We start from the raw sequence: 20693 nt of genomic DNA on the forward strand, positions 1-20693 counted from the left end.
GGCGATACACATTAAAGTAATGGGAGAGAAGGGACGGATACTCTTTTTTTTTTTTTTTTTTTAATTTTTTTTTTTTTTACTTTATTTATTCATTTTTAGAGAGGAGAGAGAGACAGAGAGGGAGAGAGAGATGGGGGGAGGAGCTGGAAGCATCAACTCCCATATGTGCCTTGACCAGGCAAGCCCAGGGTTTCGAACCGGCGACCTCAGCATTTCCAAGTCGACGCTTTATCCACTGCGCCACCACAGGCCAGGCATGACGGATACTCTTTTAAAAAGAATTCCAATTAAATGTGGAAGGAACGAGGGAAAGAGAAAATCACCACTACATCTCTGCAGATCTTCCTGTGGAAGATCCACTGATGACTGTCAATCAAAGGGCAAGTGATTGAGGAGATTTTCATAATCTGAAATTACTGCCCCCAGATGTTTATTACTTAGAAAGGGGGAAACAACACATCTGCAGGAAAGAAAAAGACACCACCTTCCTCACTACCTGCAACACAGCTGTTCTGGGGAAGTCTAAAAAAAACTGAAATTATAACATGGGTAACACCAGACTAGTGCAAAACAAGCGATCCGTATTCTCTCAAGTCTCAAGGTCATGGAGACAATGGAAGACTGGCACCTTTCGGGGACCAGAGGACACGCTGACTCTGGCTGAACCCTGGAGCGGGCGTAGCACACCGGAGATGGGAAACACAAGTGAGCACGCCCTGATCACCCTGAGCACCCAGGGAGCACGTGGGGATACACGGGGAACAACTGGAGACAGGAGACCCAAGTGAGCACACCCTGAGCACCCGGGGAGACAGGAGACCCTGAGCACCCGGGGAGCACGTGGGGACACACGGGGAACATGTGGGGGCACATGGGGAACATCCTGGAGTGGGCGCAGCAACTAGAGACAGGAGACCCAAGTGAGCACACCCTGAGCACCCAGGGAGACAGGAGACCCTGAGCACCCGGGGAGCACGTGGGGACACACGGGGAACATGTGGGGGCACATGGGGAACATCCTGGAGAGGGCGCAGCAACTAGAGACAGGAGACCCAAGTGAGCACCCTGAGCACCCGGGGAGCACATGGGGACACACAGGGAGCACAAGCAGAGCACACAGGGAGCACGTGGGGGCACATGGAGCACACGGGAACACACACAGAGCACACGGGAGCACGTAAATGGGGGCACATGGGGAGCACCTGAGGAGCACATGTGGAACACACAGGGAGCACATGGGGGCACACACGCAGCACACAGGAGCACACACAGAGCATACAGAGAGCACACGGGAGCACGTAGGGGCACACACATAGCACCTGGGGAGCACGCATGGAGCACATGGGAGCACACACGGGAACACCCGGGGAGCACATGCAGAGCACCCCAGGAGCACACGGTGTTGCATGGGTGCTGGTGCATTGGTCCTGGGTAGCTGCGCTTCGGTAAACATGACACTCACAAAGGGCAATAAATCTACGGAACTCTGTACTCTTTTTACAAGGTTTTGGTAAGTTTTAAGTTACTTAAAAAAAAGGTAAAACAAAGACAACTTGCTTACTGGCAATTTTGCTCACTCTAGAAAGAAATGAAATTGCAAATGCATTACAACGCACATTTTTACACCCTTTGAAGTACACGTCAAAGCTCATCACAGAGTACTCCCAAACCTCCCGCGTCCCCCGACACCTGCACGCTGGTCTCCACAGGCGGCCCCACGCAGAGCTGCCTGGCCCCACACTGCTGCCAGCTGTGGACCGGTCAGCACCGCCTGCTTCCCCCACACCCCACTGAGTCATGGGGGTCAGGACACGACGGCAAAGGTGTGTACACGCTTCTAATACGTAAATTACACTGAATTAAACAGTTGATAAAAAGTATATGTAAAGAAAAGCCACAGCAGCTACCTGACACAGTCACACGGCCTCTGCTTTAACTTTCCACGATAAAGTTTTTTCCCTTAAAATTTTGATAATGAAGCTGTTGGGCATCACAATTTTATTTCCTTTCTAAAAAATAAAATCTATGGTGACGTTCAGAACTTGGTTCACGAACGCAGAACCCCATGGACCCGATTGGGTCACAGCTACGCCTGCCTGCCGACGGGGCCACCGCACCGCCAGGCACCTGTGCAGCCGTGGCCACAGTGAAGACGCTAAGTTTCCCTGGGGTTCCAACGATACAGGCCAGTCACACTCAGCGAGGCCTCCTCCAAAAGGGGAGAGATTTTTTTTCCTTGAAAAAAATTGAACAGTGCTTTAAAAGGTCATGTAGCAAGGGTAGGAGCCTGGAGCCCAAGACCTCTCAGAGCTGGAAATACATAAAAAATGATGAACTGAATGGATTTATATAAATCTCAGATCTCTTCAGCCGATTCTATTAGGTGTTACTAACAAAAGCTGTATTTTAATTGTGTGCTCTGACTTTATTTTAAATGTTCTGAATGCCATTATGGATTTCACAGAATATTAAAATATACACTAGGAAGGACATAATTTCAGAATAATACTCCATTTAAAAATTAGTTTTAAAAATATATAGTAGGCACCATACAACGAACAGAAATAATTCAAATAAATTAGGTGATAAGTTTCCACTGTGAAAAAAGTTTTACACAGATATTTTAGCCCTAACTTTGAATATCTGTGCAGACCATCAGGCTAATATATGTATGGCCACTGGTACATACACACACATCCAGAGAGTGTGATTTATTACTCTTAACGGCAACTTGAAATAGATACAAAAATCATTCTGGAACTTTCCAATGATTAAACCATCAATAACAAAGGCCAGTAGCTTTTCTTTTCAAGAGAATCTCAAGATGAACACTTTTCAGAGCTGCTGCACAGGCATGATTTCACCTGAGCTGCACACTCAGAAGAAAGGCAAGACACTGAGTACTTCTGCAGCTGAGGAGGAAAATACAGAGCCGCTGAGTGACCCACTCAGAGTCACAGGCCCACCAGTGACAAAGCCAGGACGCTGCAGGCCTGCTGCACTGACTGAACCTGTCTGTCCATCGCCCGGCGGCCCTGCTGCACCGACTGAACCCGTCTGTCCATCGCCCGGCGGCCCTGCTGCACCGACTGAACCCGTCTGTCCATCGCCCGGCGGCCCTGCTGCACCGACTGAACCCGTCTGTCCATCGCCCAATGGCCCTGCTGCACCGACTGAACCCGTCTGTCCATCGCCCGGCGGCCCTGCTGCACCGACTGAACCCGTCTGTCCATCGCCCGGCGGCCCTGCTGCACCGACTGAACCCGTCTGTCCATCGCCCAATGGCCCTGCTGCACCGACTGAACCCGTCTATCATTCGCCCAATGGCCCTGCTGCACCGACTGAACCCGTCTGTCCATCGCCCGGCGGCCCTGCTGCACCAACTGAACCCGTCTGTCCATCGCCCGGCGGCCCTGCTGCACCGACTGAACCCGTCTGTCCATCGCCCGGCGGCCCTGCTGCACCGACTGAACCCGTCTGTCCATCGCCCGGCGGCCCTGCTGCACCAACTGAACCCGTCTGTCCATCGCCCGGCGGCCCTGCTGCACCGACTGAACCCGTCTGTCCATCGCCCAATGGCCCTGCTGCACCGACTGAACCCGTCTGTCCATCGCCTGGCGGCCCTGCTGCACCGACTGAACCCGTCTGTCCATCGCCTGGCGGCCCTGCTGCACCGACTGAACCCGTCTGTCCATCGCCCGGCGGCCCTGCTGCACTGACTGAACCCGTCTGTCCATCGCCCGGCGGCCCTGCTGCACCGACTGAACCCGTCTGTCCATCGCCCAACGGCCCTGCTGCACCGACTGAACCCGTCTGTCCATCGCCCGGCGGCCCTGCTGCACCGACTGAACCCGTCTGTCCATCGCCCAATGGCCCTGCTGCACCGACTGAACCCGTCTGTCCATCGCCTGGCGGCCCTGCTGCACCGACTGAACCCGTCTGTCCATCGCCCGGCGGCCCTGCTGCACCGACTGAACCCGTCTGTCCATCGCCCGGCGGCCCTGCTGCACTGACTGAACCCGTCTGTCCATCGCCCGGCGGCCCTGCTGCACCGACTGAACCCGTCTGTCCATCGCCCAACGGCCCTGCTGCACCGACTGAACCCGTCTATCCATCGCCCGACGGCCCTGCTGCACCGACTGAACCCGTCTGTCCATCGCCCAACGGCCCTGCTGCACCGACTGAACCCGTCTATCCATCGCCCGACGGCCCTGCTGCACCGACTGAACCCGTCTGTCCATCGCCCAACGGCCCTGCTGCACCGACTGAACCCGTCTATCCATCGCCCGACGGCCCTGCTGCACCGACTGAACCCGTCTGTCCATCGCCCGACGGCCCTGCTGCACCGACTGAACCCGTCTGTCCATCGCCCGACGGCCCTGCTGCACCGACTGAACCCGTCTGTCCATCGCCCGGCGGCCCTGCTGCACCGACTGAACCCATCTATCCATCGCCCGACGGCCCTGCTGCACCGACTGAACCCGTCTGTCCATCGCCCAACGGCCCTGCTGCACCGACTGAACCCGTCTGTCCATCGCCCGACGGCCCTGCTGCACCGACTGAACCCGTCTGTCCATCGCCCGACGGCCCTGCTGCACCGACTGAACCCGTCTATCCATCGCCCGACGACCACTGTGAGCACTTTCCACGCTGCTCCCCTGGTCGCTCCAGAACACTGTGGTCGCAGAAGAACCTCGTGGGCCCGGAGGGCTGCGCTCCTCCTCAGCCCCCGCATGTGCAGGGCCACCATCAGGCAGGGACGTCTCCTGCTCGGGCAACTTAACCTCTTTGACATCCATTTTCTAAAATCCTGAAACTGGGAACAACACCCCCAAAGACATTCATTTTGAACATGTAGTGGCCCAGCTAAGAGTCTGGCCCAGGCACTATTATTACCCCTCCTCCTTCATTCTTGTCATTCAAAAGGCAGCTGGTGACAGGGTGAAATAATGGAGTCATTCAGTACTACACGCTACCACCTACATAGGAAGCCACATACATGCACTAGGGGGTCCCGACTGTGGGGGACCCTGAGAAGGCAGGGGATGGCCAGACAGATACAAGGATGGAAATGTTTCCTCCACAGGGCTGAGCAGACAGAGGACATTCTCACCAGGAAGAGTTGGAGGGAACGTATTTATTTGTAGGCAGATGAAGTTTAAAAAATTTAAAAATATTTAAGAATGTGTAATTAGGTTTCTCAGCATATCATTTACCGAAAACTAGGGGATGAGAGCAGAGGGTCTGCTGACCTCACCAGTCACCGGTGTGGATGAGCGTTCCCCAGGGAGGAGACCAGGGCAGCGATGGAAATCCTGAGAAGAGGCTGATGGAACCCCCGCACGGACATGACCCGCGCACTGCCTACGGAGGTGTCAGGCAGTTATCTCAGACTAGGGCTCCCCACAGCAGCGAGAGGGGGAGACACTGAACCCACTCAGTCCGGCTGGCCCCGAGGACACTGCCTCACGGAGGTGCCGCGGGACTGACACTGACGTTTGAAAGAAACAAAGACCTCTGGCAGCAGTTCTAAAAATAGTAACTGTACCCATGGATGGTGCCTGAGGTTAAGGAAGCCAAGGGCTGGATTGTTAATCAGGTCAGAAGTCTTTGGTTGGAAAGGAAGTACCAGGAGGCAGGAAAACAGGAAGGCAGTCTGAAGGTTACAGGGGGGCTGAAAATTAGTGTAGTGAGCCCCACGTCTGTATTAGGAGATGAAGCTGAGACGATACTGGGGGTGAGCGTAATGATACCCCTGCAGAAGTACATGTTAATGGCAGTGAGTCAGCATGGATTCACCAAAGGCGATCATGTCAGGAAAAATTTTGTTCCTTTTTAGGTTGAAGGGATAATTGGTTTATGTAAGGGAGAACCAATGAGAAACTATCAGGAATTTTTGGATCTTTTCACGAAATGAATTATACGAAACATCCTGACTCGTGTTCAGAGCCTCCAACTAACAAAAGGGGACGGGAGAGCGGGGGTTAAAAATAGAGGACTCCAGGGAAACGGCCTTCTCCCCAGCCTGGCTCTCAGGTTACAGGCGCTGGTGACAACTGAGGAGGCGGCCTTTTCAACGAGGACAGGGGGACACCACTCAGCCAGAGGGGATGGCAGCAGCTGCTTTACCGAATGCAGAGACGGAACAAATGGGTTCTGAGGAGGAACGTGAAATCCACCTGCCGGAGTCTGGGGGGGCATTGGGGAGAAAGAAGGGGTCATTGTAAGGACAGTTTAAATGGCTCTGAATTACAAGGTCAGACACAGCCAAGCTAAAAAAGAATCACCTTTTTAAAGTTTTCTCTTAACCACGCTAAGCGAACCAAAGAGAAACAATGACTGAGGAGGCACGTGCCCCACGCAGCAGCAGGCTCAGCAGCGACACCCCCGCGCACCTGCCTTACGAGTCTCGCTGGCGGGGACACCCAGGATTGCTAGGACGACATGTATACAACAACGATCCTGACGGAACTGTAACACTAGGGCTATACACACAGATATCCCCCACAGACAAAAGAAGAGGGGGTCACGTTTCTTCACGCTTGTCTGTAGATGACACCTCCCGCCTCACAAAGGCTGCCCAGCTGCCCAGCACCGCGGTGGCGCAGTGGCACAGCTCCGGGAGTAAGTGGCATGGCCGGAGGACAGTCTCTGTGGTCTGCAGCCAGTGTCCCGCCCCTTCCTTGGGTACCCGTCATTTAACAGGGAGAGCTACTCGATTTGGGGAAACAGCCATGAGAGGCAGGATCAGAACTCACCGTGACCATGGGACTTGTGGACAGCCAGCGGCCTCAGAGGGCTCTGCTGGGCCCCTCCTGAAGCAGACGCATGTCCACGAGAGGCAGCCACTCTGGAACCCGCACCACCACGCGTCCATGTTCAGAGGGACCCACAGGGACTGTGTCCGAAGGTGCTTTAATTCCCTTTATCTGCATAGCCCGAAACCTCTTCAGTAGCAACTTCACCAAAATGCAGGAAACTGAACTGTTTTCATCTGGCTAAAACAGCCCTGGATACCACAGAGATGACTAAACCAAACATTCTACTGGCACTTTAAAAAGTTGGTCATGTGAGAACTAACAGACATTGGAAATACCTCAGCAGGAACAGGTAACAACCAGCAGGAAGACAGTGTCAAATGTAAAGAATATCATTCTAACACAAATTACCATCAAGTTCTGCTTCTTTTCCTGTAGATATTATATGAGTAAATAACATTTACATATTTTATATTTTGCAAACAAAGTGTTGCCCTTTGGGTGGAATTTCCCCACTGTCACGTCTCCGGCTTGGTGGCACGACCCATGATCCCATCATGCTAGACGTAAAGGTGCTGTGCTGGGAGCTTTGTGGCCATTACTTTCCTGAATTCTCACAACAACCCTTCAAACAGATACCACCACACGAATTTACGTATGAGATGTCTGAGATGTGATGAGCTTAGCTTACCTGAGGTCAGTCGCACGGCCTGTCGGGAAGAGGTGGATGGGAAATGTAACTCTAGCTGATCCCAAAGCCCCTGCTCAGGGCAGCCCTGGGCCCACAGACATTATATAAACTCGGGATTTGCTTCAGGGCGGGGACTCCCTGAAAGGCCCCACACTCATAATGTCACACTTCGCCATTCTGCACAGAAAGGATTTCACTCGAGGCACACCTGTCTGAGCTCTGGGAGCAGGTGTGCCCCCCTCTGCCACTGGGTCCCTGCAGCACGTCTGGCCTGGTCCACCGAGACCAGAACACCAGGCGGCCACTGCCACCACCCACGGGTCCCTGAATGCTCGGGGCCAGGGCCCTCCTAATTTCTGTTGACGAGTGGCCCTCTGTCCCGTCCATGCTGTTCTACTCTCTCCTTGGTCACGTGCTATTCCTTCCCAGGTGTTCACTGGAAACCATGGTACAAAGGGATTGGGCAAAACGCTTCCAGTCACAAACATTTTTGGCAGCGAATTTAAAATTTTATCAATTAGTCAAATAGGAAGCCTAAAGAACTATAATTTCAGTTTTGAATAGTTGCTGTTATTAACCTTGTTGTTCTGGGATGACTATTCTGTCATATTTACTCTTGATCAAATGTAACTGAGAAAACTGTTTTCTAGCTGAGCGGGCAAAGCCTGCAGTGGCCCCCAGATAAGTCTGGAACGCTGACTGTCACGGATTCAGCACATTAATATAGAGCACAGCCATGCCCAAGGAGCACTGTGACCGTGGTGAACATGCCCGTAAAAACCACACCCTCTCAAACAAGTCTCGGCCCCTCACCTGCGTGCAGGTAAGCCAGGTCGGGGTTCTCGATGTCAGGATGCTGCTCCTTCAGGTGGTTCCGGAACTCCACGGGGACGTTTGTTCCATACTCACACTTGGGACAGTTGTACATCTTGACGCCCTCGTGCTTGCCAGTGTGTAAAATGTGTTTGCGGATGTTTTCAGCACAGTTTGACCTACCAAGTAAGAAAGAAAGAAAGGGAAAGGAGTTAAGGTCAAATCAGTAATGTGAGACCACCAATAATGACATGAGCCAGCACACAGGCTGAGTGACACGACGAGGATGCTCTCCCCGCTGCACCACAATGACGTGTGTGATACACCCTTTGCAGGGGGCTGGTCACACCTGAACCTGGTACTCATTTCTGAGGGGCCTCATTTCTATGCAAAACTGAAAACACCAAATCCCAGGTCCTGTGATTTTAACATCCAATTATCCTGGTGCCACTTGAGGGCACTGAAGGCGTTTCCTTCACCCCGAGAACACGCCTGTCACACTGAGGACTAGCACAAAGGACAGCACTGCCACCTCCATGAATACGCAGCAGCAAGGGGACAAAGAAGCTTTGGGTCTTAAGTTCTGTCAGGAGAACTGCTTCCAAGAAAGGTTCTCAAGTAGTTTGCAAATAGAGAAGCAGCTGGAGACAGTCGACAACCCCACGTGTTGGTGACGTGTGAAGTGCCAGCAAGTTTCTGTGCCGATGCAGGTGTTCATGCGTGATGAACAGAAATGACAACCCTATACCAAAGTGTCCCTACAAGCAGAGTGGGCCCCTCTGCCACTGTTCCTGCAGATCCCGCCATGTCAGGCCTGAAGCGAGCAGAGCAGTGGGTCAAGGACTCACTCCACGAGGAGCCCCCCTCAGCACTGCTGCCCCGAGATGCACCCCAGCCCCATTCTGATCACACGCACTGTGATCACACACACTGCTTTCCTGCTGTCCTTGTCATCATTCAGAGGATAATAACACAAGTCCCACCCAAATTCAGGCACGGGAGGGGCGCTGAACCAGGAGAAATGAACAACGCAGGTTGGCCTCCGACTTCCTGCAGTGCAAAGAAACCGCCAGAGCAGAACGGAGCAGCATGTCTATCGGCACTTCCTGAGGGTCTTGCTGAAGCACCGGCGCTGCAGGATGTGGTCTGAAAAGAAGCTTCCACGAGCAAACAGAACTGGGGCGCGGAAGGCAGTGGTCCTGTCACGTCCCGTAACGAAAGGCTCTCCGGAGAAGCCTGATGGAGCCCGCCACCACCTCAGTGCTCCGGAGAGGGCAGGCGTCTGTATGTCACAACGCCCCACGAGGTCTCCATGACAGGGAGTGCGCCCTGGGAAACACTGGTGGGAAGGGCATCAATGGCTGTGACCCAGCATTTTACAGTGACCATGTTATCACTCACACAAAATAGCAGCAAAGGACACGAGAGGGCCCGAGACCCAGGACACACGTCATCGGCTCCCTGATAACAAGACAGCACAATCTCCATATGGCTGAGTTCATGAATATGGCTGTGGAAACAGAACGCCACCAACACGGGGACAGGGACGTCTCTTCCTGCCAGCTCCTCACAAAGTGGAGATGCAAGCACCCTCCTCCGGAACGGGCTCTGTTTCACAGGCACCGTCCTGCCCTGGACCCAGGGGACAGGCCTCAGGGAGGGCGCCGCCAGCTCCCGCCAGCCCAGGTTGGGGCACTCCAGTGTGCCGGCCAACTACCACTACCTTGGTCAGAACTCAGGTAACACACCATTTTGTCAATGCAGCCAAGAGCAGTGCCTTTCGCTCCTTCTCTTCCAGAAGTTTTAATGAGTTATATATTAGTATTTACATTAAAAATAATAATAACAGACACAAAAGAGGAGAAGGGAGCGAGAAGGAAAGGGAGGGGAGGGCGGGGGGGAGCTGGAACAACAGAGACTTTCGCAGCTATTTCTGCCTGTCTCTGACAAGGGCTCTGAGAACCCAGACCAGCAATTTGACGCTCAACCTTTCTCATCTCAGGGCACACGCATCAACTAATTACTAATATTTTTTGCCAATCTGAAAAAAAAACCAGGTATAATTTTGATCCATTCACATTGGATGGCTGTTATGTTGTCTGTTGTCACTTTTTTATTCAACAACCAAAGAGAAAGAGGTCAGTGCCCCTGACGAAATAGGTATCGCGTGTTTTAAAAATTCTTGAGGTGCACCAGTTGAAAATCGCTGACTTAGACTAATGAAGACGGGGAGCATTCCAAGCACAACTTCTCCCTTCCTTGTCACACTGGATGCCCAAGCTTGCTTTTCTATGAATTCCCCATGGTTAATTAATAATCACTGCAATAGGGGAAAATGAATAAGCACCTAATGTCAAGCTCCACAGAGCTGCTGGTGGCCTGGTCACCTGGGGGGACAATATAAGCAAAGGATCTTAATTGTCAGTGAAAAGAAGAAAGAGATGACTTTGAAAAGAGAATATTGTATTTTCAAGAATGGTGAATCCTGGACAGATATAAACCAACATCTCTTAGCACTTGTGGAATTTAATAATAAAGTGACTACTGCTTGAGCAAGTAAAGGGGAGGGGGGGTATTAAAAGAGAGAGAGAGGCTTCTCTTTACTTAAAAACACAGACTAAAAGGAAAAGTGGCATGGGACTGGATATTTTAAAAGGTCTTAAGGACCATTTCATACGTATATATGTATACACATACACATGTGTATTTTTACTTACGCTATAGGTATATTATATATATAACTATAGTACATCTGTGTGTATGAATTTATAATTCTCTGCTTTCCAGACACATAAGAAACATTAAATACATAAACAGGCAACATTTGTCTACAACAGAAAAGATACATTTCATATATTTCATGGATAATAGTGTATTTGTGTGCTATAAAATCTATTCTCCCACACCTGATGACATTCATGCAACATAAAATTTTTTAGATATTGAGACAAAAAAGGAGCTTTTCTCATCTACAAAATCAAACTATTTCAATTCAAGCTGGAAAATTAAATGCTACAACATTATGCCACCACTGTTTAAAGCAGAATACCCACAAAGTAGGGGCCAACAGTCCCTATGCTGGAGAGAATCACGTACCATGGTTAAACACGAACAACGCCACAAGAGACAGCGTGTAACAAATAGGCTGGACTCCTGGTAAACAATTCTGAATGATCTTCATTCTGAAAATGACTCTTCCCAAAGCAGGAGCAGCGATCTTTCTGTATCAGCCCCCGAGGGCACCCTGGTGCCTCCCTCTTATGCCCCTGCCCTCCCCGCCTCCACCCTCTCCTTTTTGACGGCCAAGCAGTGCTTCGCAGCACGCTGCAGCCGGCTCTGGTCTGCCGATCCTCCAGGAGGGGCACTTAGGTTGTTGCCAATCATCTGTGATATAAACAAGGTTGCGATGAACAAGCAGCTTCCCCTTCTCAGGATGCCAAGAGAAGCCCAGATGCCGAGTGGAAGGGCTTCAAGTGTCAACGGGCATATGCTCTTGTAATTTTGATCAATTCTGCCAAATTGCCCTCCAGAGGAATGTAGCAATCCACACTTCCACCAGCAATGTTTGTGGCCGGCTTCCGCACACTCCTGCCAAGGCGGCATATTACCAAACTTCCGAACCTTTTCCAACCTGGTGGCTGAAATGTGGTAGCTCACCGGAGTTTCAATTTTTAAGAGTTTCAATCTGCATTTCTTTGCAATGAATGAGGTTAAGTATCTTTTCCAATATGGAGACGGTGTATGTATTTTCTGCATCCTGTCGTTTACATGTTTATCTGCTCTCTACAGGGTTGTTACTCATTCTACCGTATGTTAAGAAGATGGAATCTATGACACAGGTGCATGTGTTATTCCTCAGCCTCATAGTTTTCTTTTGACTTTGCTTATGGTGCTGTCTGCAAAGCGGTGGTTGATTTTGTTCAGCTCGTTCTAGCTTCCTGGCTTGGAGGTTCTAAAGTAACTGCCCCAGAGCTGGCCCTGTGGACTGTCCAGTGGCACAAGGTTTCACAGAACATCAGCCCCACTTCACAATCATCCAAGAGCGTGGAGTAAAGCGTGGGTCCAGGCGGCCGGCTGGTCTCTCACTACCAGCTACTACCGCCTCCCCCTCCCCCAACTTGAAATGGTGCCTTAGTCAACACTTTGTTTACTTGAAGTGGAGTCTGGATTTTTTCACCTCAGGGATATGGTGATTCCCTACTGGGCCACCGAAATAAAGTGAGCGGCAAAAGTTCTGGTTTCCCAGTGTGTCTGAAAGTCATATTTACACTACAGCTTAGCCTGTAAGTGTGCGGCCGCGTTACCTCTAAAACCCAGCACACACACTGTAAGTCAGCACTACCTTGTTGCTAAGCGCTCACCGCCATCGGGCCCACTGCGGCGCAGGTGCGAGGTCCTGCCTGACGTCCGCCCAGGGCGCAGCGTCTGTGAGCACAATAACGCCAGCCCTGCCCGGAGTTCTGCTAGCCCGCCTCTGCAGGTGCCAGTCTGTCACAGCGACCCCGGCTGCAGGACGGTCAGGTCTGGCAGAGGGCGTCATCAGTGTGCTCTTTCTCCCCCAAAGCACAACGTCCCACCAGTCACAAGACTGCAGTCCTGAGCTGGCATGGCGAACATCTTCAGCTAACTACAGAGCTAGAGACTTGAGCCAACAATACAGGACAATCTCCAAGGCACAACTGGTAAGCTCTGTGTATCAATTATAATGTACTGACAGTATGTTCTTTCTGGTAAGGAGTGTAGCACAGATGTCATGTGCTGAAGTGTTATAGGTGTCTCAAGAGTATGAGGTGTGTGTCTGTGTAGCATAACTCATCATGAATAAAGTTAAATGACAAGGCAAAGAAATGGAGAAAACCTATGCAATATACGTACACGTAAAAACAAACAATTAATATACAGACTGCTGGGCAGAGGGATCCTAGATAAATATGAGTTTCTATTTCCCCAAAGTAATCTGTGCCCCTGCCTCACCACTCCCAAATTCTATTGTGTGAAATTACTGATTGTTTTTGATCAATTGGTACCAATTTGGTGTGTTACGTATGTGAACTTAAGTTAAAAACAATATGAAAGTTCTACTTAAAACAAATGTTAGATTATTTTTTTAACACATCGATTCTCAAACTATCTGGCCACGGAGCACTGTTTTTGCTGTTTAATGAGAATAACATTTGTATCTCATTAGGCTTCATGAGGATTATATTAAATACTAAAGAGGCCCAGAAAATTCAGTGGGTGCTGAATTTACTTTATTACTACTAGTAGTATTTCTACTAAATACAAAACACAGTTCAACTATCTGCATCATGTCTAGCAATTTTCTTACTGTATATGAAAAGCAATTTCAAGTCATTTTAATAAAAATATATAGATTCCCAAAAGTTATCTAGTGTATATGTTTAGGAATGTAATTTTTCCCTGCCTGTTGAGGATACACTGTGAATGTCTGTCTTGCAGACCACTTCCTCTGTGGTCAGGCTTCAGTACTGGAACAAGTGCATTAACGTACAAACGCCAGTACACACTTATCTATAAAAGCTCAGCGGAAAGGGGTTTCTCCCTGTCTTTATGACAGGGATTCAAAATGAGTAAGTAGTAATGCAAAGAAGGGCTTTATATAAATTAAACTTAAGCAGCTACCGCATTTTTTACCCAGCAATATTTGATTATAGATTTCCTGGGCACAATAGCAGACTCACAAGCCTGTCACCTCTGGGGGTTACCCAGCGCTGCCCAGTCACCACGCGCGGGAAGGACGTCTCCAGTGCGCCTGCAGCACGGCCTGGGTTACAGTCCTCTGCCCCCACGTTCTTGCTGGTGGGGTTATAAGGAAGGAGCCGGATTTCAGATTACTGAACATTTGTGCTATTTATATTTAATAGAAGCTATAAGAATAAAGAACGTCATATTCCTCTGCCTAAAACAGAATGTTATATCAACAGTGCTCAGCAAATAGGAGGATGTCCTTTGGAATGAACCAAACGCATTACCAGAGAAGAGAGCAAAGAAGACACGTACGTAAGGGGGCAGGAAGGCCCCCTCAGATCAACAGGGAAATGATGGTGCATACAATAAATGGTGTGGGCTTGACTGCCTGCCACACGGGAAGGTAAGTTAGCTTCTTGTGGCCCTATGTCATGCAGAAAATAAATGTTCGGATTTTAAGATGAACATAATGACATTAAATTATAAAAGCACTAGAAGAAAATACGAGAAAACATTTCTAGACTCTTGGCTGGAAAGAACTCTCCTAAATAAAATTCAAAACTGAAGTGCTACAAAAAGTTGTAGCAGAGTATACTTCGTAGTAGTTAAAACGACTAGATGGCTTGATACATCATACACACAGTGACAAGACCTGGCAAAGAAAGGAACAAGATGCAACGCACAAAAGCAATGATTAATATACAGAGCACAAAATGAGTGTTTATAATTAATAAACATATATAAAAAACTCAAAAACTGGATAAGGCCCTGGCCGGTTGGCTCAGCGGTAGAGCGTCGGCCTGGCGTGCGGGGGACCAGGGTTCGATTCCCGGCCAGGGCACATAGGAGAAGCGTCTATTTGCTTCTCCACCCCCCCCCTCCTTCCTCTCTGTCTCTCTCTTCCCCTCCCGCAGCCAAAGCTCCATTGGAGCAAAGATGGCCCAGGCGCTGGGGATGGCTCTGTGGCCTCTGCCCCAGGCACTAGAGTGGCTCTGGTCGCAGCAGAGTGATGCCCCGGAGGGGCAGAGCATAACCCCCTGGTGGGCAAAGCGTCGCCCCTGGTGGGTGTGCGAGGTGGATCCCGGTCGGGTGCATGCGGGAGTCTGTCTGACTGTCTCTCCCCGTTTCCAGCTTCAGAAAAATACAAAAAAAACCCTGGAGATCTACACATGGTTATTTAAGCATTAAAAGTAACTAATGACTCCAGTAGTAACCAAGGAAATATGCATTAAAGCCTAAGGTGACAGAAGGAACAACTTTAGGAAGATGATAACATTAATTAGCGACGACAATGTCAGTGAGCAAAGGCCTTGGAAGACATCTGATGATAGCCTTCAAAATGAAAATATACACATACTCGTGGATTCAGGAATTCAATTTCTAGAAATTCTCTGCAGGGAAAATCATCAAATCATTATTTATAACACCTAAACACTAGGGGAAATTTTCAAACTTGCTTATGTGTTCAGAGAGAAAGGGGTTGTTATTTATGGTGACCCACACTACAGGATTCAGTTCTGCTGAGAGGCGAGGTTAACCTATAAGCCAGTGTCCAGGAGGCTGAGCTGGTCTCCTCTGGGGCTGCACGGACGCCAACTGCATCAGGCAGAACACTAGAGGGTACAGCCCAGTCACAGGAAAGGATGGAATTCTCCAAGGAGGGGACCCAAGCAAGGGAACTGGCAAGCCAGGACATGGGACTGTCCACCAGGGCCCAGGACACACGCCTGTGAGGGAGAATGCTCCCAGTCCTGGAGCTGACAAGGGCCAGAGCCTTCCTGGCCTGACATCTGTCACCGCCACACCCCAAGGGCCGCTGCACAGGACAGCAGGGGGGGGGGGGGGCGCAGGCTGAAGAAGGACCAGTGGAGATGCCAGCACAGACCCCCCAGCGGAGCTGTTGCTGAGGGCCCGGCATGTGGGCTTCTCAGCCCACAGCCCTCTTTGTTGAACACAAGGTGGTCCCTACGCACCTCCGCAGCAAAACTTCACAAACTAATTCAAGTTAAAAATACAAGGCAAGCGCCAGAGAATGCACACGTGGCCCTTCCAGCTCTCTGACCCGGTGCACACACTGTACAGATACGTGCACGTGCCAGTCGCATGCGAGGAAGAGCTGCCCAAACAACAGAGGGGCAGCTCCTTCAGGGAAAGGTCACCCAGTCGGAGGAAACTTCCATTTACTTAGCCTATTTTGGATCACTTAGATTATTCCACAGAATATCTTTAAGCTTTCCTCATGCAAAGAAAATAGGATCAGCCTGACCTGTGGTGGTGCAGTGGATAAAGCATCAACCTGAAATGCTGAGGTTGCTGGTTCAAAGCCACGGGCTTTGGCTGGTCAGGGCACATATGGGAGCTGATGCTTCTTGCTCCTCCCCTTTTTCTCTTTCTTTTTTTCTCTCTCTTTCTCTCTCTACCCTCTCTAAAATAAATAAGTAAATCTTAAAAAAAAAATAAAGGAAAATATGATCAAACGTGCATTTTGGAAACAATGGATGGTCCAGCATTACACAGAATGTACGCGTTACAGACAATAAAAGAGAAAGGACGTGGCTGGGAGCAGGGGGGGAAAGGCCTCTGTTTACACAGAGCCGACTCCACTTATCCATCGAGGAAAAGATGTAAGGGCAGTCTGTCCAGGGCTGCATGGAATGCCAGAAGGAGTGTTACAACAGCAGTGAGGGGGGAAGGAGGCGGACGGTGGGGAGACGACAACTGGAAGAACTTTCTGATCTGTCACAGCAGCAGATGCTGTCCAGACACCAAGAAGCAGGAGCCAGCACAACACGAGGTCACCCCTGCAGGACAAACATGATGGACGACCAGTGGTCATCCCAGGAGGGGGGGCAGGAGCAGGCCGGGAACAGGGCGCTCGGCTAGACTCCGACTTTCCAAACAATGAAGCACAAATAGTAAGAATAAATGTACAACAATGGCAAATTTATGGATGCTTAAATAAAATTGGTATTTAAAATCACTGCCTATTTCATTACTTACAAAGTGACCCAAAGCCTCTTTTTTAACTAAGATTTTTTTTTAAGTTTATAGATATCATAGGTAATCATAAAATACAATCTTTTGATTATTTTCTACAAAGGCAAATTTTAATGAGACAATTTTTGCATCAGCCTGCTCTAAATTCTATGAATTTTCTTTTTCTGGTTTCCTAACTGATGGCTATAATAAATAGGGTAATTCCTATCAGATCACTTATTCATCATTTCCTACTTTTCATACACCTCAATCTTTGAAATCAGGTGCTACGACATTAAACTGGATGTCCATTAACTCCTCCTCTCCATGTCTCAGTTATCACTACACGAGTGTTTGCTGTGTGGCTGAGGTGACGTGGACAGAGAGGAGCGTGTGAGTGAAGAGGAGCGTTCCTGATGGGGTTCCCCACTGTCCAGTGGCTCCAGTGCCCAGCTGCCCGAGCACTCCAGCCCTGCTGGCAGGCAGCGAGCATAGACATGCACTCACAGAGAGGGCCAAGTGGCGGCCGCAGCCCCAGCCTCAGCACGTCTGAATGTCCACCAGAGGCAGACACACTGGACGGCGCTCTCAGGAGAAGAGTTATTTCAGCCTCATTGTTGCTCTGGTTTATATGGAGAGTCTGTGGTTATGGAAAAAGTCCACTTTCATTTGTACTGACCTATTATTTTCAAAATGAATTCATTCCACCTATTATTTATTGTCTACTCCATGACATAAACATAAAAATGAATCATTTTGGGGCATGTCCTCAAAGCGAATATGGTTTGAAAGAAAAGTCATATGCATCAGTAATCTTAACAAAAGGTTGGGCTTTGTCAAGTGAAACTTCACTTTCAAACAGTTAAAAATTCCATCTGTCACTTACAAGTTGCTACACACCACCCTTTCATGACATCTTTAATCGACGATGGCCTAAAACTATCTTGCTTCCCACAGTATTCAAGACGCTTTACTGACCTGACTTTAAAAGCTCTTAACTGCATCCTCACCAGCGGGTCCCAGTGCCAGTGACAGGCTGACTCCGATGAATCTGCAGACTGTTACAGTGTCCCTGCGCCCCCCTCAGCACGGTCTGATCCCCAGCCCTTCTTCCCAGCCCAGCCACAGCCCACGTCCAGGAAACCACTCTTCCCCTCCAATCTGCGCTCCTGGGGCAATAGCCAACAAGAGGACCGGCCCGCCTTCCACCTCCCCGTACCCGGGAGCACTGTGAAGAGCCAGGGAGGAGGCGGGGGGCAGGGACCCTGAACTGGGACTCTGTTAGAAACCCAAATGACCAAGCTGTAATCAAGCATTTCAATGACGGCCACCATCAAGACCAAGAATGAGACCTGTGGCCACACGGGGCCTGCCCTCCAGGCGGCTGGCAGGGGGAACCCTAGGACCTGGGCTCCTCTAGTTTCTCTTCCAGCCCAAAGAGAAAATCCCTTCTTACTGTCCTGATAAGCTGCTCGTTCAAGTAAGAGGAAGGGGCGCCCAGCTCTGAGAACAGGAGCACGAGCCGGTAGACTGCACCTGACCTCACCTGACACCACATCAGAGAGCGAACTGCCCGTGCAAGCGAAACTAAACCAAGTCAGACAGGCATCAGATGCCTTACCTGATGTCCTCAAGAAACTGACGCCCAAGTTCTCTCAGGAGGAAATGTGCAGCAGATAGGAACGGCCGGCCAGCCCCCACGAAACAGAAATACTCCTGCCTCGTTCGGCATGACCCCTGGAGGGCGGTGGGAGTAAGGTCATGCCGGCTGAAGTTTCACCATTTCAGTTAAACAAAATTACATATATTTCTCTACGACAGAAATACTGTGAATCTTTAACAGCCTGTTCTTTATGAGGCTAAAGGGGTGGGAAAGGATAAAATAGAGGATGTTTGTCAAACATATGAGACCACAAAAATATTTTCTTTAAGGCTGAGCTCCAGTGCTGCTTGGAGCTCATGACATGTGACAATGGGAACATGACCTTCACCCTAACCACGTCCCTCCGCCTTCCACTCGCCTGCCTGGCCGAGGCCGCCTGCTGGCAGAAATTCTTTTCCGTGTTCTTGGGCCACGATTCTGACACTGGACCTTTGACATCAACATGCTCTTCAACTCTGTGCATTTACCCCCTCACAGGGTGGGTTTCACTCTCTGCTTGATGTTAGCTGTCCGAACTTGGCCCGGTGACGTGCTGGGAGACCAGGAAGGGCATGTGGACGGGGGGGCCTTCACAAAGATAGGCGAGAAAGCACAGCCTGGCCACCACTCAACTCAGTCCACGGTCCTTCAGATCAAGTGTGTTAAGAGAGGCTAGGGAGGACAAAGGAGCCAGAGACACGGTCACAAGGCCCAGAGCTGTACAGACATGTGCGTGATAACCTGGGCTTACAATGAGTCACCTTCACAAAAACACTACTTTACAGATCAAGTTTTATATATCTACAATGTGTGTGTTTATATACATATATGTGACGATGTACCGTAGCTTTTTCTGGTTGAAAGCTTAGCAAATTTAAGGTGATATGAGTAAAAGTGTGAATGAAAAATAGATGTTTCACGATAGTTCTGAGAGTCTGGGCCTGGACCTGGTTTTACTTGGGACAACCTAGATCTCAAACATCAACACCTCTGTGCGTGCCTGCACAGAAGCGTGGCTTCTCAGCTCGACCCCGCCGTCCACACGATCTCCCCCGGGCCCAGGTGCCCCTAGTCTGTCCGGGGCAGGGAACTGGCAGCCCGAAGCCGTAAGGGCGGCAGAGACGGCATCCTCACACGTGGTGCGTCATGGGCCCAAGGATGCAAGGCAGGGTTAGGGTGCAAAGGCGCCACCTAGCTCAGAAATCTTCTGTCCGGCTCCTCCATCAAGCATCTCTGCTCCAGGGACAAAGGAGGCAGGAGTCTTCCCATCTTCCAGACATTTTTTTTGAAGAATCTGTCCCTCATGCTGACACTATTCCTTGCAAAGCTCTTAATTTTATGTTTGCTGGATAGTAGATTTAAAATGCATTCTTTATTCATTTTGTTAAATTGAGCCCCACCAAGGAGCATGCAAACCTTTTATAATTCTGAACACAGATGATCGCTTCTGAAGAAAAAGTTAATAGACGAAAGTCACCAAGGACGAGGGACCACTGAGCTTATTTAATAATATACGCCCATTCTCAGAAAACTGCTCGCATAATCCATTTAAAAATAAGAACTGGTTCACGTCGTCCCTGCACACAACGCCTCCCTCTGTGCCCTCACGTCTCTCAATGTCTTATTTTAAAGGAATATATAGTACTCCCGCAAGACGTCTTCCCATTTCTATTCTCTCCACTCCTGCGAGCCCTTGTTCTCCGTGATAAGGCAATCTCCGCCGGGATCGGAGCCCTGTAGTTTTGCACCACGAGTGACAAGGACTCTACTTGAATAACTGCGGCGCGCAGGTTGTAATTATGTCAGCTGGAGTGTTGAACAAGGGGCCTGATTAATGTGAGCCCCGGCCCAGGCGCAGTCCCTATCAAAACCTCTGTGCAGGCCAGCGGTGGGACGGCTTAAAGCAGAAAGACAAAACACGCCGTATCGCCCATGATAGATGAATTACTCCCGCAGTCTTCAGGCAGATGTTCCGGGACAGTATAATATACAATTACTCTGCCTTATCACTTTCCCAGGGACAATAAAGCTTCCTCCTTCTATAGCTCATGTGAGTGAAGGCGAAATCCGTTTTACTTTTACAACACGGGCTCACTTATCACGG

At 49.9% G+C, this 20693-nt stretch overlaps 1 protein-coding gene across 2 annotated transcripts in view; it reads right to left on the reverse strand.

Moving 5' to 3' along the window:
- The window catches only part of ZNF407 (zinc finger protein 407), a 413239-nt gene that overhangs the window by 103039 nt on the left and 289507 nt on the right, over nucleotides 1-20693 (reverse strand). For both annotated transcript variants that reach the window (XM_066247609.1, XM_066247611.1), the window contains exon 8: nucleotides 8263-8441. In XM_066247609.1, the coding sequence (XP_066103706.1) occupies nucleotides 8263-8441 (179 nt within the window). The remainder of the gene's footprint in view (nucleotides 1-8262; nucleotides 8442-20693) is intronic.

This window comes from Saccopteryx bilineata, chromosome 11, assembly GCF_036850765.1.
Source record: "Saccopteryx bilineata isolate mSacBil1 chromosome 11, mSacBil1_pri_phased_curated, whole genome shotgun sequence".
Lineage (NCBI taxonomy): Eukaryota > Metazoa > Chordata > Mammalia > Chiroptera > Emballonuridae > Saccopteryx > Saccopteryx bilineata.